The sequence below is a fragment of the Cygnus atratus genome, chromosome 2 (assembly GCF_013377495.2).
Source record: "Cygnus atratus isolate AKBS03 ecotype Queensland, Australia chromosome 2, CAtr_DNAZoo_HiC_assembly, whole genome shotgun sequence".
NCBI lineage: Eukaryota > Metazoa > Chordata > Aves > Anseriformes > Anatidae > Cygnus > Cygnus atratus.
Window position 1 is genome coordinate 6,081,780 of NC_066363.1, and position 15,439 is coordinate 6,097,218.

The following is a 15,439-nucleotide window of genomic DNA, read 5'->3' on the forward strand; positions in this document are numbered from 1 at the left end:
AAAAAAAAAAGAAAAAAAAGAAAAACAGCTTAGACTGGTGTCTGAGCCCTCCTTCTCTCTGCTATAAGCAGCTTGCTCATGAAAGATATTTCCCATAGGAATTAAGTTTTGTTGTGCTCTCAGCTTGATAGAGCTACCGCTACTCCTTGAAATACATGATTGATTCTTTACACGACTGTTAAGTGCCTTCACTTTCCATGGACTGATGCCTGTGGGAGGAAGGGAGTATTTTGCTGCGGAGAGCTGATTGCCTGTTAGATTCTAGTGGCTTGCAGACAATAGCACTGAGGATTCATCCATTCCTCCAGTTCTTGGGAACCTGGAGAGGTTGTTGTTGTTTTTTTTTTTTTTTTTTTTTTTTTTGTAATTCATTCATTTTATGTACTCCAGCTGGGGGCTTTGCAAATTGGTCTGTCTCCAGGTCATTGATATGGCTCCTGCTGGAACATCAGCATCTCCAAACCTGACCTCGTGTTTTGTGCTCAGAGCCGGCTCCGCAGAGGAGCCCCCTCGCTCCTCCCGCCTGCACTGGGGATGGGGACCCGGTGTGCTGGCGTGGGCTGCAGCTTCCTCTCTGAATATATTGATTCTTCCTTCTGCTGCTCATTTGCTTTCAAAGCTCTTGCTTTGTGTGCTCAGGCTTTTGCATTCGGCTTCTGCTGGGTTTCTAGTGGTTGGTCTGTTATCAGTCAGCTCCTGTAGTGATCCCACCAGATAGGCAGCACAGCACTGAAGCGCACGGCGTAGCAAAGTCCACCTTATCTCCAGTTAAGCCCATGGCTTTCTCTTTGGATCTCTGATCATAATTGCCTGCGCTGCTGCTTGGCATAAGTGTTTACAAAGACATGTCAACTGAATTGCCTGCTGCTCCTAGCATCCCTCTGCGACTGAGGAGGAAAACCCAGCAGCCAGCGTGGCTCCACCCCCACCCGTTCAGCCCTCCTGGTTTGAGGGGCTGAAGTCCCAGGAGAGGCTTTTCTTGTGGTGCCCCAACCTGAGATCTTTCTGACCACCACCAGAAGCATTACTCCAGAGGGAGCATGTGCAGTGCACATCTGCAGGCATGTGCCCACAAACTGGTTCTCTTGTGAAATATTGCTCATGAGCTCTCCATAAATCAGATTATTTTATGCAGCCATTCCTAATGCTTCATCACAGGATCTGGATGGAAGATCTGCATGTGTGCATTTGTACTAGGAACCTGGTTCACTTGTTATTTATTTTTCTCATGGCTAAGTAGGGATGTTAGATTAAGACCAGTTCCAGCCACAGGAGATAGTTTTATGATTAATGACCACTTGGAATTTTTCATGTATCTCCTCTAGAACCTTAAAACTTACAATGAAAAATAACTGCTGAACAGGTTAATTATTAGTTCTCACTGGGATCCTAAACTCAAATAATGGACTTTGCACTTTCTACCATCTTCTCTTTTAGGCACTAGCTGCTAAAGGGATTGACTCAATGTCACTTAGCTCATTGGAAATGTCACCTTTAGCATCCAAAAATGCCAAGGAAAGAAGAAATAGGCGAAAGAAAAAGAAATCTTCGGGGGAAGAATATGGGGAAGACCAGAGGAATCCCAAGTGTGAATACGATGATGGTCAGAGGAGAATGGTAAGCTGTGCTCTGAAACATCACTTATTTCTCACTGCGCTTCATTGGATAGGCCAAGCTCTGAATATGCATTTAAACCTGAAACTTCCAGCTGGAAAGAAGAATCAATATTTAATGTCACGACTGACCTGCAGATAGTTTGTGTTAGAACTGTGGAAGGAAACATATTAGTGCTTTATTTTCAAAATGAATTAAAGATGCTCATTAAGCATTCTTATGAACCTATTTTGTTTCAGTTTTTTTACTTTTTTTTTTGCTTCAAGATTACCCACAGTCTGATTTATTTTCTTACTCTAATTTCATTCATCTGATTATATCTATCCTATACCTACTACAGCTAAAATATTCTTAGAAGAAACCTGCAAAGCTTAAAAAGAAAAGAGAGGAGGAGAAAAGGAGGAAACTTGTCTCTGAGGGTATTTTTAATGATATATAAAGACAATATTAACATTTTTCTATTCCTTTGCTAGTTGCCTTCAAGTCAAAACTTTGTGGCACTTGTTTCTATTGTATATTGCAGGAACAAAAATAGAGTGAGACAGTTGTTAAATAGGGTTTTTCATATAAATGTTACTGACATGCATGAATATGAATCTGCACATGCTCTATGTATCAAATGATGGTAAATAGCTTCAGATAATTTGTCTGTGCTTAACTACGGGCACAGTTAAAATCAGTTTTGTTGTTGTTTTTTAATAGCCATGTAATGGGCTGAGTCTTTTTATATTTTGGTGTCAGTGAATTTAGGCATACTTGGCAACCATAAAATGCTGATAGAAAACATGTAAGTGATTTAAGTAAATGTGACCAATTAATGACTCCCTAGCTCACAAAATTTACACAGAGCTGGATTTCTGTAAATGACATGCCTCTTTTTTATCTTATAGTTTTTGTTTTCATCTCATTGGTTGAGTGGGTCGTGTCAGAAATTATACCTTTGTTAAAGCTAGAATTGCTCTCTAGCTTCATTCTGGATGGGTTTCAAGACACCACATTCTAAAATGATCATGGTCTGGAGCTGTGTATTACCAGTGTGTTCCTTAAATTAATATTTCTTGTTTTCACTTTTCGCCCCTGGATGTCATATGCATGAGAAACATGGGAGACACATTTCAAAGCTTATAGTAAATCTTCTCTGCAAGGCAGTGTCTGGCATGGTTAGAGGGAGTACGGCTGAGTCATCATTCAGATGCAATCTGAGCAGCTGGAAGTGTGTTGCCATCAGAAATCAGTCTCAATGACTGTGTCATGGAAACCCAGGCATGGATTTTTTTTTTTTTTTTACCAGTTAAAGTTTGGTAGCAATCCAAATGGGTTGTTTTTAGTTAGAAGGGGCCTGGTTTGTGTATGCTTACTTGTACCAATGTCAGAAAATAGCATCGTTACATAATTCAGTGATGTGAGCTACAGTGCAAAATGAAATCAGGCTCATTTGGGTTGGCTGGTTAGTGGGTAGCGTGGAAACCTGACCTCTCTTCATACATACTTGGTTCATGAAAAAGTTCTGAAGAAGCTGAAAATTCTGTGCAGGTCATAAAATCAAAAGTATGTTCTGCCTAAATGCTCTTACTCCATTAATTTCCTCTTCACAGATACGAGGGAAGGGGATAGACTTGAATTCCTTATGCATTTTCTGAACATCCTTTTCACTCTGTGAGGGTTTAAGTGTGTTTAGTGCTTGGCTACATCTTGCTGATGCTCTGCTGGAGTTGCATTCTCACTAGTAGACGTCAAAGTGGATCATCAAGGGTGATATTTAGGTGTTAAGGAAACTTCTGTACTCTAGGTTACCTACCCCTCAAAGCAGTTATGTGCATTGGAATAATCATTCTACAAACTAATAAACCATATCCCTCTTCTTGCTCTTTTTTTTTTTATTTTTATTTTTCCTTTATCACCTTCTTCCGTCGTATTCTGCTTCTTCTTCCCTCTTCTTCTCATTTTTCCCCGCAGTTCATTTCCTGCCCTGTTTCTTTATCTCTTGTTCTCCCACCGCAACGTTCCTTCCCCAGCTGTTACGAAGATGTGTGATAATGCAGTAAACTGGAGCTGGATCCCCTTCCCTGCTCCTGTCTTCCACTCCTTGTGCTGCCTTCCCAGGTCCTTTGGTGCTTATCAGATGGGGAGGGAGTAGAAGCAAAGGAAGTATCACGCTACCGGGCGAATGCCACCTTGACCCTTCCTATTTCAGTACATCTTTAACTGTCGAGTATTAGACAAATACCTAAAGGCTAGGAATGATTATTCAGCCTCTTAACTTTGCTAAGGTTGAATACATGTAATTAAATCTTTCTCTGAAGGACTTGATTTTAAATGGAACTTAGTGCTCTTCCCAGACCTTCCTCGCTCCTGAAAACATGTTGCAAAATGTTATTTCTCTTTCCCCTTTTTCCTTTCCGGGGGTTTCTAGACTCTCCTTGGCATTAGTTATGGTCCCAGTGCAAACTTGGTGAAGCGCAGAACCAGCCACGGAAGCATATTCAGTTTCCGACTCCGTGGCAGAGACACTGGCTCCGAAACAGATTTTGCCGATGATGAGATCAGCACTGCTGGGGAAAATGAAAGCCACCGGGGCTCTCTCTTAATTCCAAGATCTGGGAGGCGTCTGAGCGTGCAAAGTCAAGTGAGCCATAGTTCTCACCCTACTACTCCCAACTACACCCAGACGGGCAAAAGGAACAGCTCAGTGGATTGCAATGGTGTGGTTTCCCTGATAGGAGGAGGCACCGGGGCACTCAACCCAGACCCTACTTCTCCTGCAGGGTTACTGCTTCCCCCAGTTATTATGGAAAAACCTGGGACAGGCGATCTGGTGAGTACTTTATAACTTTTGTATGTGATTCACACTCTTGTTTCCTTCTGAATGTTGTTGGAGTTTGCTGTAATTTATTTACGCCGTATGCAGTCTGCAGTGAGTAACCCAGACCCACTGTCTTAGGCAGAGTGGGAAGACAACGGGCTAGCTCCCATACCGACGTGCGTCCACTGCAGCATAAGTTCACAGCTTCTGGTGAGACTTGTTCTTCAGAACTGGCTGGAGGCAAATACCTAAATCTTGGGTTTAATATGAATTTTCTTTTCTTGTAGGGACGTTTTTTAAGTTGGTTCCTTTTGCCAATTGAATATCTGGTTTCTTTCTATTTGCATCTAACCTGTGGTCTTTTGTATAGTTGCTTGTGGAGGGCTGTTTGTACAGTCCAGGGGTAGTTCCCAGAAGGGCTAACTAAGCATTCAGTTCCAGTAATGCAGAGGACAGACAAGCAGATCATCAGCAGACTTCAAGCCTTTTGCAGATTTCCAGGATCTTTGTTGCGAAGAACCACTGTTACAAAATACTTCATAAGGCTGGAATTAAACTATTAATACAGATAGCATTAAGACCTAAGCACAAATTCCTAAGCACATGGAAAAACATGGGATGCTATTTTGGAAATAGCTTCTTCACAGGCAGGTCAAAGTGGACAGGTTGAAATATGACTGATGTGGTGGGAATTTATCTCATTTGGTGTGGATATCTACATTGGAGCTCATCACTCTCAATAGTTTTTAAAGCAATGTAAGTCTAGTCACTGCCATCAGTGGAGACAAGATTTATTTCATCTCAGAGATCTAAAATGTGTCAGAATAATCTTTGTCCCTGAAAGTACCTTTTTTTTTTTTTTTGACTGCAAAAACAACTCTATATCACATAGGTCTTAAGTTAGGTGAGGTGAAATCCACCCAGAGTAACCACGTGCCAAAAATGGGTTAAACTGAGAGGGTGAAAAGCAGATGATATTTTAACATGTATTAGGCAAGGTATTTCCTGAAAAGAAAGGCAATTGAGACAGACTCCAGCCGTGATGTCAGATTATCCGTAAATTGAGAAGTAGCTTTTTTCTCTAGAGCCAGGCAGCTTCTTCCCTTTCAAGCACTGGTCTGATTTTTTTTTTTTTCCTCACCTATCCAGGCACTCCCTGTGGCCCTGCAAATAGGCTCTCACACTGCAAATGGGAGGAGAGGCCAGCATGGGAAGCTGGGTGGGGTGAGAATTACCTGCTTTGTTGATGATTTTGAGGCCCTTGCTGCTTTTTCAGAAGTTCACACTTAGACTCATTTAGGACTTTGGTATTCCCATTTGCACTCTCCACAGACAAGGAAGGCCAGTCTCTAGATTGCAGAGCAACAGAAACAGATGCTGGACTTTGGTTGAACGCAGCTTGGTGCATAATAAGCTGCAGGTTAAAGAGACCATGGAAGAAGGAGTTTGTGCATCTATTTAAAAAATAAATAAAAAATGAACCAAAATAGAAAGGCTTCAGTAGATGAGCAGTGGGTTTCCCCTCTGTAAGGCAAGCCGCCCTGTGGGCTGCTGAGGCTCTCCTGGCTGTCAGAGAGCTTAACAAACCATGACTCAACCTTTTATGGCAAATATTGGTATTTTACAGGATCGGGCCCTGAGGTGACAGAGAGGCTTTGAGCTCTGCTGGCGTTTCTTTTCCTTTGCCAGTTTTCTGCCTTTTGAAAATGGATGTTGAAAATGAAACGGCCTGGGTGGGTGAGCTCACTTGGCAGTTCCCTGGTCGTCTAGGAAATAGCACCCAGGCGCTATAGTAACAGATGCTCCCTCAGTGATGCAATGTGAAGGATGTTGTGTCTCCTGCAAAAGAGGTCTGGTATCTAATCTAGCCAGAAAATGTGAGCTGGACTTAAAAGCTAATTGGCAAGAAGCCCATTGCTGTACAGATGTATTTGCTACAGGAGCCGTAAGCGCTGCGCACAAACGTGCAGCTCTGTCTGTGGGGCGCAGGCAGAAGGAAAGAGCAAATCCAAACCCTCAGCGTGTTCAGAGATAAATGAACACCGTCTGGGGCTCTGTGTTGGATTATTTTGCTGTTTTTTTGTTAAAGTTTTGAAGTTAAGTTTTTTCTTTCTTAGCAGTTTTGGCTTCTTTTTATATTCTCTTGGTGGAGGCAGAAGAAAGATGTTACAGGGTGAAGTTGAAGTTACCTTATTAACCCCATCAACCTCTGTTATTTGTTTTATGTAAGTGTAAGCCCACGGTGAAAAAGGACTCACCTGTGCTGTATCTGCTCTGTCTTTCCTGAACAAAACACGAAGAACCAGTCCTTTCCTTGAAAAAGCATCTCCTCCCTGTAGTCCCTAAATACAGCTAGTGAAACAGAAGATAATTTAAATAATCTCAGCATTTGGTGCTTAGGCACATCACTCATGTTATCTGGGGTAGTCTGAGTGGTGAGCAATTTGCTGCTTGTGTTGGACATGGTCTGTGCAGAATGGCATCCATCCAGGCCACCTTCTGCACCAAAGCTGTACCAAGTCACCAGGGACTTCAATGCACAAGAAGTGTCCCTCAAGAGGAGGGACAAATGTTTTTTTTCCTGCAGGGAACCCTTGTGTCTCTGCACACTGTCTCTGCAGTTGGTGATATTTCCATGACACATAAGAGCACCTGCAAGGCTAAAGAAGGAGCAACAGAGTTTTTGGGGAGCGTCTCTTGCTGGCACCAAGAGTTACACTGCAATTTTCAAGCTAGAAAGCCTGCTGAGGTTATATGAAGAGAAAAGAAGTGTGATATCAAAGTGTGATCTGCAGACACCCTCCAAAGAGCTCTGGGCCAGGCAATCTTTGCCTGGTTATGAAGAGGAACAGGTGCTCAATTCAGAGGTGTTCAGGGTCCCAGGAAACCCACGCCAAGTCCAAGTCACTCTCCTGGAGATCTCCATGCATCCCTGTCCCTCAGAGGACTGAGTCAGGGCTGCTTCTGTTTTCCCACCAGCTTTCTTCAAACAGTGCAGCTGTTGATTTCAGCAGACTTAACCCAGTGTAAATAGGCTGCAAGCTGGACCTGGTGACTCCATTTAGAGTCCTAAAAATTTTTTTGCTTGCTCTGAGACTGAGAGGTTTGGAAATGATTCCTTCTTTACTACTCGTAATGGTTGCTGGGTTGGGTGTTTGGACTTTCCTCATTCTTAGACAAAATCCATCCATTATGTAACCAACTTCAGGGTGCAAGCTAAAGTTTCCGTGTGTCCATATAGTATTTATTTGCAGTTATGTATTGCTCTGTTGTGTCTTGGTGTTTCTCAGCTATTTAGTAGATTAGAATAACATCTCCCTTCACAAGATACTGATCCTTTTGAACAGAATTGGATTAAGTTAATGAGCTGTCATCTAGAGCTCGGTTTATCCATGGGATCTGATGAAAATGAGTAAAGCACCTGTGGTTCTGAAGGTTTTTTTGAAGGTTAAAAAATACACATGACTCCATCCCCTCTTGCCTCCTAAAGCCGAGTGGAGCCATTTTAATAGCTTTGCAGGGAAATCACATGGCTTTTAATTTAGCCTGACTTTCCAATTCTTTCGGAGATTCAAAGGGGCAGAGAAATGGACACAGGACTAGAAGAAGCAGCTGGAAGAGGACAGCTGGATGTCAGCAGTGGTCCCCAGTGCTTCTCTCCCTCTGGGTCACATCCTCACCCCTCAGTCCAGAAGCAGAGCAGGGCTGCCTGTGATGTGGCTCTGGAATGGGCAGCAAGGGGAAGGTTGGGGCTACCTGGGATCTCCCAGCCTTTCCTGAATTTCCGCTTAATCACACTTTTTCTTCTCCTTTGGGAAAATAGAATTACCAGGTATCTCTTGCTTGACAGGAGAAACTACTGGGGTGTGAGCCCTTAGAAAGGCAAGGCTGTTTATTGAGATGCCAAACTAAGGGTTTAGGAGTTTATCTTTAAACAGAATTTTTGGTCTTTTTTATACAAAAAGAAGAGACCTTGTTTTTTGTTCTCTCTAAGCAGAAAACTGGTTTGCTGACCACATCATTTTAAGGTTTTTTGTTTGACCTTACAGCTGCCCCAAGGTAAAATTTCTTTTTTCCTCTCTTTGCTTTGCCACAGGACTGGTGAAAAGGCAAAGTGTTAGCAGTTTTGTGTTCAGAGAAAGGTCGACATAACAAGTCATGTAAACATTGCCACCAAGAAGTCATATGGGCGAAAGCTAGCTAGCCCTCTGCTGTGGCCGCACAAAGAGCTGTCATCGTGGCTCAAGTTTCTGTTCACTTCAAATTTTTCTTTATCACATCCCAAACCAGGCCATACCTGCAGTAAATCATTCAGATTTGACACAGATACTGCAAGCTGCTCCATTTTACAGTGCATCTCTTTAAATAATCAAGTATCCCCAAAATTAAATGCCTTCTTTTTAAGGCTGTGCGCTATTATGGTCACCTTCAATCTCATTAAATATTTCTGCTAGTGCCTTTCTGGGTCCATTGTTCATGGTGTGCCCTGTCCACCTCTTTTTATGCTTGAAAAGATTTTTACTGTACAAGGAAAATTAAAGCTGTCCCAGTTCCCAAATGTGGTCTTTAAAATGCTGCCACATATAAGCCCATCTTCGCATAGCAGTTTTGACACAGCTCAGTACAGTGGGCACTCAGAATAAAATATTTCTGCAGTGTTATGCATCCTCATTTACATGCAAATTACTGAATAGTATATTTGTCCCTATAGCATTTAGCTAATCCAACGGAGAAACATTTCTAGTCAATCAAGGAGCAACACAAATAATCTCATCTTGCTGGAGGTGCCTGTATTTAACTCCATTGTGGTTTCTCATCTGGATGCCGTGGAGGCTTCCTGTATAACTCTAGAGACTGTTGTTATTTTTGCTTAATTTTTATAGACATATAAGTACAATGAACCATTGTGCTTGAGTATAGTCTCTGTGTGATGATGATAGCTTTTATGCTGCAGTGCTTGTCCAGTTCCAGGAACTGCTTTCTATCTCAGACTGCAAAAACTGCCAGTTCCTTGTGTGACTATTATCTATCTCTCTTCTAAAATAAATAATAAAAGCACCTCGTGGATCTATTCATTACAAAGAACACAAGCTCGTAAACTTCCCCAAGGTACTTCAGTAATTTTAAGGAATTCATCTGGAATCTTTCTTCTCTGGAAAAAATACTTTATGCTAAATCACAAGCCACCCACATGATAGATTTACAGCTATATTGTGAAAGAGACCACATCTTTCTGGAAGACCTCAGGAGCATTCCTGCACCCCAGCATCGCCTGCCCAGGCACTGCGTCCTGCGGGCAGGGAGCAGCGGGCTCTGAAGCTGGGTGAGGTTCAACCTAGGCTCTTCACTTAACCTGTTTTAGCTGAATCCTGCAATAGGAAGAAGGAATTTGAATGCTTTCCCTTAAACATTTTACTTCCATAGTGAATCCTCTTTGCATTTGTGAATAAAAGGTGGCTTTCAGGTAAAGGCCACCATCCCATAACTTTTGCAAAAGCACTTCTTCATGCATCAATAGGAATATAATATCTTTTTTGACAGACAGAAAAACAGCACTTCTGGGGACGAGGTTGTATAAAGAAATTCTATTGATATGTGCAAAGCTCTGGGTCAGATGGGATGGAAGGATGATACAGTTTAAAAAAATAGATCATCCAGAGGAATTTGAGAATTTCTTATGCTTGCTTCTACAGACAGAGGGAAATGGCAGAAGAGTTGCTTTTTCATTTGACTTTTTTTTGTTGCTTTTCTTAGTTGTGACTTATTATTATTATTATTATTACTCTACTTGAAAATACATTTCCCTTGAAGCCTTTTCTTTTTCCTTTTCTTGGTATTTCATTTCACTCCTATGTATTTGCTCTGTACTCCAAGCGGGCGTGAAAGATTATGCAATTTGGTAAATGCTGTCTTCATTAATAAAACATTTGTTACTTCTTTGTTTGTTATTGGACATTTTTGAGGTGAAGGGAATCAAGTGAACTAATGCATCTGAAACATCATTCCTGGTTTCTCCAGCTCCTAAGCCAAGCATAGAGTGATTTCTAGTTCTGCACCACACAAGTGAAAGTCTTTTTGAATAGGCTCTGATTACCCATCTCCTTTTGATACAACTGCATCAGTAATTCAATGGACAATGATCCAATGATCCAACACAAGAGAACGTTTTAGAGGGGGAAAAAAAAAGCAGTTTTGAAGCATTAGTGCTTTTCTAACTTAGCTAATGTTTTAAGTGATTGCTTTAAGTCCCTACTCTTCTCTGGTCTTGCAGTCATTGGTATTTTTATCTGCAGTACTTCAAAGTGAGTTGGGACCAGTGTCCCGACGATTATTTTTAGCATCAACCAGTGGCCAAGTAGCCTTGTCCTTTGCAGCCACCTGACAAAGGGATCTCCCCTGCCCTGAAGAGGTCACGCTCCAGAAAGACAGCTCATAGAGCTTCAGCGCTCCTTCATGCCCATTGTCACAACATTGCCCATCTTGAAGAGCAGTTTTGATAGAGGAGTGTCCCAGAGGATGGATCCCAAGACCCTCTGGGTGTGTGTCCCAGCCACAGGCAGCAGAGCTGTCTCGGTTGGCATCATGGGCACTGCTCTGGGGCAGTTGGGGCCATTTACGATCCAAGGGATCTGAGAAGATCCACAAGATTGAATCAGATTCCTGTTGCTCATTTGGCTACGGGCAGTTCCTCCGACATCTCTATTAACCAGGGGTTCTCATCCTCTTAGGGATTTCTCCTTTCACATTTCCTTGAGCTATATTTTGGGAGCCATTGGGACCTTTCTATCTACAGCACATCTCTTTTGCCTACACAGTGTCTACACAGTGTCTCACAGCTCCTTAGAGGAGCAGGACAAGGCTGTTAAAACATTTATTCTGGGAACTATCCTTACTGGGAGGTCTGTTGGGGAGAACAGAGTTGAACATGGCTTTCCCAGATCCTTACTGTACAAACACCATCTTTCCTTCTTCCTCTGGGAGAGCTGGAGGAGTAAAGCAAGCAGGATTTGTCTCTGTATGATGTGGGGGATCGTAATAATAAAAGTCTTAACATCTTGCTGCTGTGAGCTGACGATATAAAGTATTAAATACAGTGTGTCTGCAGTTACGCTGTGTTTCTGGTTGACTTCAGAAACCCAAGTCTTCAAAAAGCATACAGCTAATGTAAAATGAAATGTTAAATAAAGAAAGCTAGGGAGTTCTATTTCTCTTCTGGTATTTGAGTTGTTCTTTATTGTTCTTAGCTTTTCCTTGAAAACAGGAGACCAAGAGAGTTTATTTTTGTTTACTTGTTTGTGTTTTTTTTTCTGTTTCCCCTCCAAAAAAGAAAAAGGAAACTGAGATTCTCCTGTAATTATGGAGCTTCAGAATCCATGACACCAAAGATCACCAGAATGCCAATATGTTCCTCAGATTTGGCAGTGTTTCACAGCAAGAAAAAACATGGGTTGAGGAGTAATTTGGCTTGGTATGATATCAGGGGCCTGTAATGGAGCTGTTACCAATGCTCCTTTTTCCTCTTCTAGCAGTATAATTTAACAGTTAACACGTTTCAGAAATAATGGTATAATTAATGTAATTAAGCAGGGCTTCTTTCATTAGCAAAGGGTGTGGTAACGCAGCACTGCTGTTTCTCTGATGTCAGAAGTGCCCCTTTATTTTCACCTGCGTCTTTCACCTGTTTACACAAAGGTGAAGAGCAGGGCAAAGTTTTTAAAATTGCTCTACGTACCATTTTCAAAAGCAGTACCCCAGCAGCACATGTCTAATTGGGAAATTGGTAAGCTTTAGACTTCTTAGGAAAAAAATAATGATTAGACAATTTTGAAAAATGCTACCCCATATTCGCCTTGCATTTTTTCCCCTGTTTTTACTCAGCTGACCCAATGTGTTCATTTCAACAGACCTCTCCCTCAGACGAAGCGAGCAAGAAGCAGCTTTTAATGCCCCACCGCCCATCGGTGGACCACTCAGATGAACCCTTTCAGAGGCAGAGGGCAGTGAGTGCTGTCAGCATTATCACTAGTGCCCTGGAAGGTAAGACGTCTTCTAGTTTCCTGCCTGAAGGCCAAGACAACATTGATTGGCAGGAAGAAAGTAGCATGAAAAACCCTAATGTTTTTGTTTTGCAAGACAGTATTTTTTGTTTTGCACTCTTTTTGTTTTGCAAGACAGTATTACAGGGTTATTATGACCCTTATAATACAGGCAATTCCTTTACAGAAGGCAACATAAGCACTGTCTTACCCATAGACTTGTAAAAATCCTGACAAAGCGCTGGCTGTACAATCAAAGTTGGGTCTGGTAGTTTTTTGTGCCCCTATGGACTTTGATGTACAGAGGGCTGACGGGTAGTGGAGCACCAGACTGTGCATACGTTTATCACAGAATGGGTATCACAGTATTGGGTTGGGTGGGACCGTAAAGCCCATACAGTTCTAACCCCCCTGCCATGGGCAGGGACCCCTCCCACCAGCCCAGGCTGCCCCCAGCCCCATCCAGCCTGGCCTTGGGCACTGCCAGGGATGGGGCAGCCACAGCTCCTCTGGGCAGCCTGGGCCAGGGCCTCAGCTCCCTCTGAGTGAAGAATTTCTTCCTAATGTCTAATCTAAATATACCCTGTGTTTGGAGGCTGGAAAGAGAGATCTACCTCTTGGGAGCAATTCAGCCTCCCAGAGATCTCACAGCAGTGCAGGTGTGCATGTAGGGTATCAACCATTATTTTGAAAGTTTGCTAGAAGGCACCTAACGCTGCAGCTCTGCTGTCCAATGAGTGAAAATGCAGAGAATGCATTCTGGCTTAAGAGAGGAGGCTGCTTATAAACTGATTGAAATAATAGGGTTGGCTGAAGTTTTCCTGTTATTAGCTCAGGTTCTAATTATATAGACTAAAACATACAGCATTCCATGCCCATAAAGGAATCAGAAAAGGAATGCATTAGGCAATTCCACTAATCATGATCATTCAGACATTAACTGTCTTGTTTGGCTTTTCTTTTTCACCGTTTAACACAAATTATACTTACAAAGCCATTTCTCTTCTTTTGTGCTCAAATAAAATGAACACATAAATGTTCTATTTTAACTAATACTTTAACAGCACCTTTAAAAAGCACATTGGAGCTATAGTACCATTTTCAAACTGAGTTATGCACTCCCCTGATTTTAGAAGAAATCAGATGCTTAATGCCTTTTTGGATTAGACACTAAGAACAGAAATCCTATTGATAACCAATGATACACCAGCTCTTAAGACCTTAAATCAGCTCTAAATATCGGATTGAAACTCTTTTATCTCTTAAACTCTTTAAAAGGTATTACTTAAGATACTTGTAAAATGAGAACTGGAAATGAATTCTTCTTAACCACTTGCACTTGCCAACCTGGAACACAGAGTACAAATCTGAGCCTTTGTGTAATACTTAGTTTTGCATGTTTGGAGTGAGTCTTCCTTTTCTCTTGGGACACTTTTGAAAGGTCTCTACTTTCAGAATAGGCCACTGTCTGCTAAGTGCTATCAACTGGCAAAAAAAACAACACCAAAGTGTGTAATCTGCCAGCCTGTTAGGACATAAATATTTTTATCCTAAAAAGGGGGAAAAAAAAAAAAAGAAAAAAAAATTGGGGTAATTCAAGGGTCTTCCTCTAAGTTGTGAGTCATTTTAAGTGTTCCCTTGTCATATAACTCAGCGTGCACTGACTGTTATTTTACTGCTTGTGACTTAGAGCTTGAGGAATCACACCAGAAATGTCCTCCATGCTGGAACCACTTTGCTGTTAAATTTCTCATTTGGGATTGCTGCCCGTTTTGGCTTTTAATCAAGAAATTTGTCAAGTTTGTGGTAATGGACCCATTTACCGACCTCACCATCACCCTCTGCATTGTGCTGAACACACTCTTCATGGCCTTGGAGCACTATAAGATGACGAAGGAGTTTGACCACATGCTTTACATAGGCAATTTGGTAAGTGAATGCAAAGGTGAAATACTGTCTGAGGAGTGTGTTTGCTGCTTTTTAAAGTTTTGGCTTAGGCCTTGGGAAGACCTGCTTTTAAAATGCTGTCAGCATCGTTTTGCCTATGTCATATCAAGGGCACACAGTCATGTCTTCTCGGGTAAGGAGAATCAAAGGAAGGACAAGAACCTATTTTCATTAAACTACTACATTGTAATGTTATTGGTAACCACAAAAGCCATGTTTCTGGGCTGTTTCCAGTAGGTTTCTTGTCTGTATCAGTTTAAGGATATGAGATGAGGGAAAGGTTAATGAGGTTTATTTGTGATTTCTGTAAAAGCAATGCTAGGGAAGCAGCTCTTGATGTCTAATAGTCAATTTTAAGTTAAAAATGCTATAGAAAAACAAGGCAAGATCATGGAAGGAAAAGTAGTTTGGGAAGATATCAATGTAGGAAGGTGCCTATGGTATATCTGCTGTATCCGCCTGCTTTGTGCAGCTGTGTGCGATAGGAGCTGTGCAGAGCCCAGGGCAGAGGGGACACACAGCAAAGCTCTCTAAGCAGTGCTCCAAGGGGAAGCTCCTAACATGCAGGCTGGAGCAGCTGGGGAGAGCTGCAAGGTAAGCAGAGACTGCTCTTCTCCAAGGAAAAGCAGAGTGACAGATCCCCAGCCAAGCTGCAGGGACAGCAGAAAGGCCTTTCCAGGGGCGATGCGGTACAATTTGTTAACCCACGGGGGCCGCTGAAATCCTGCAATCGCTACAAAACCGAAGCTTTTTCTTTGTCTTTCTCTGAGTTTATGTTTAAAAGGTACTGTGTTTTATTGCTTTAAAACTTAGTGTTTAAAGATCCTTTTAATTTTAGAAGAATTAGTACTGGAAAAGGCATGGGCTATTTAGCTATGATTTGGTTGAACTGCCCCTAATGTCTGCTGGTAGAAGCTGAGATTTACTCTAGGACCAAAAGGAAGTCTGGAGTACCTGGGAAGGTGGACCCTGCTAAATTTGAATTCAAGAAGCTCACAGTGGAGATGAGAAAAACCCTTTATTTCTATTTTAAAAAAAC

At 42.0% G+C, this 15,439-nt stretch overlaps 1 protein-coding gene across 17 annotated transcripts in view; it reads left to right on the forward strand.

Annotated features, from left to right (window-relative positions):
- LOC118251891 (sodium channel protein type 5 subunit alpha-like) overlaps positions 1-15,439 on the forward strand; it is a 208,884-nt gene that overhangs the window by 95,939 nt on the left and 97,506 nt on the right. For 12 of the 17 annotated variants that reach the window (XM_050709327.1, XM_050709322.1, XM_050709330.1 and 9 more), the window contains 4 exons: positions 1,438-1,617; positions 4,028-4,429; positions 12,322-12,454; positions 14,144-14,382. In XM_050709327.1, coding sequence (XP_050565284.1) covers positions 1,438-1,617; positions 4,028-4,429; positions 12,322-12,454; positions 14,144-14,382 — 954 coding nt within the window. The remainder of the gene's footprint in view (positions 1-1,437; positions 1,618-4,027; positions 4,430-12,321; positions 12,455-14,143; positions 14,383-15,439) is intronic. The other 5 variants (XM_050709333.1, XM_050709335.1, XM_050709336.1 and 2 more) reach the window with 1 other exon arrangement.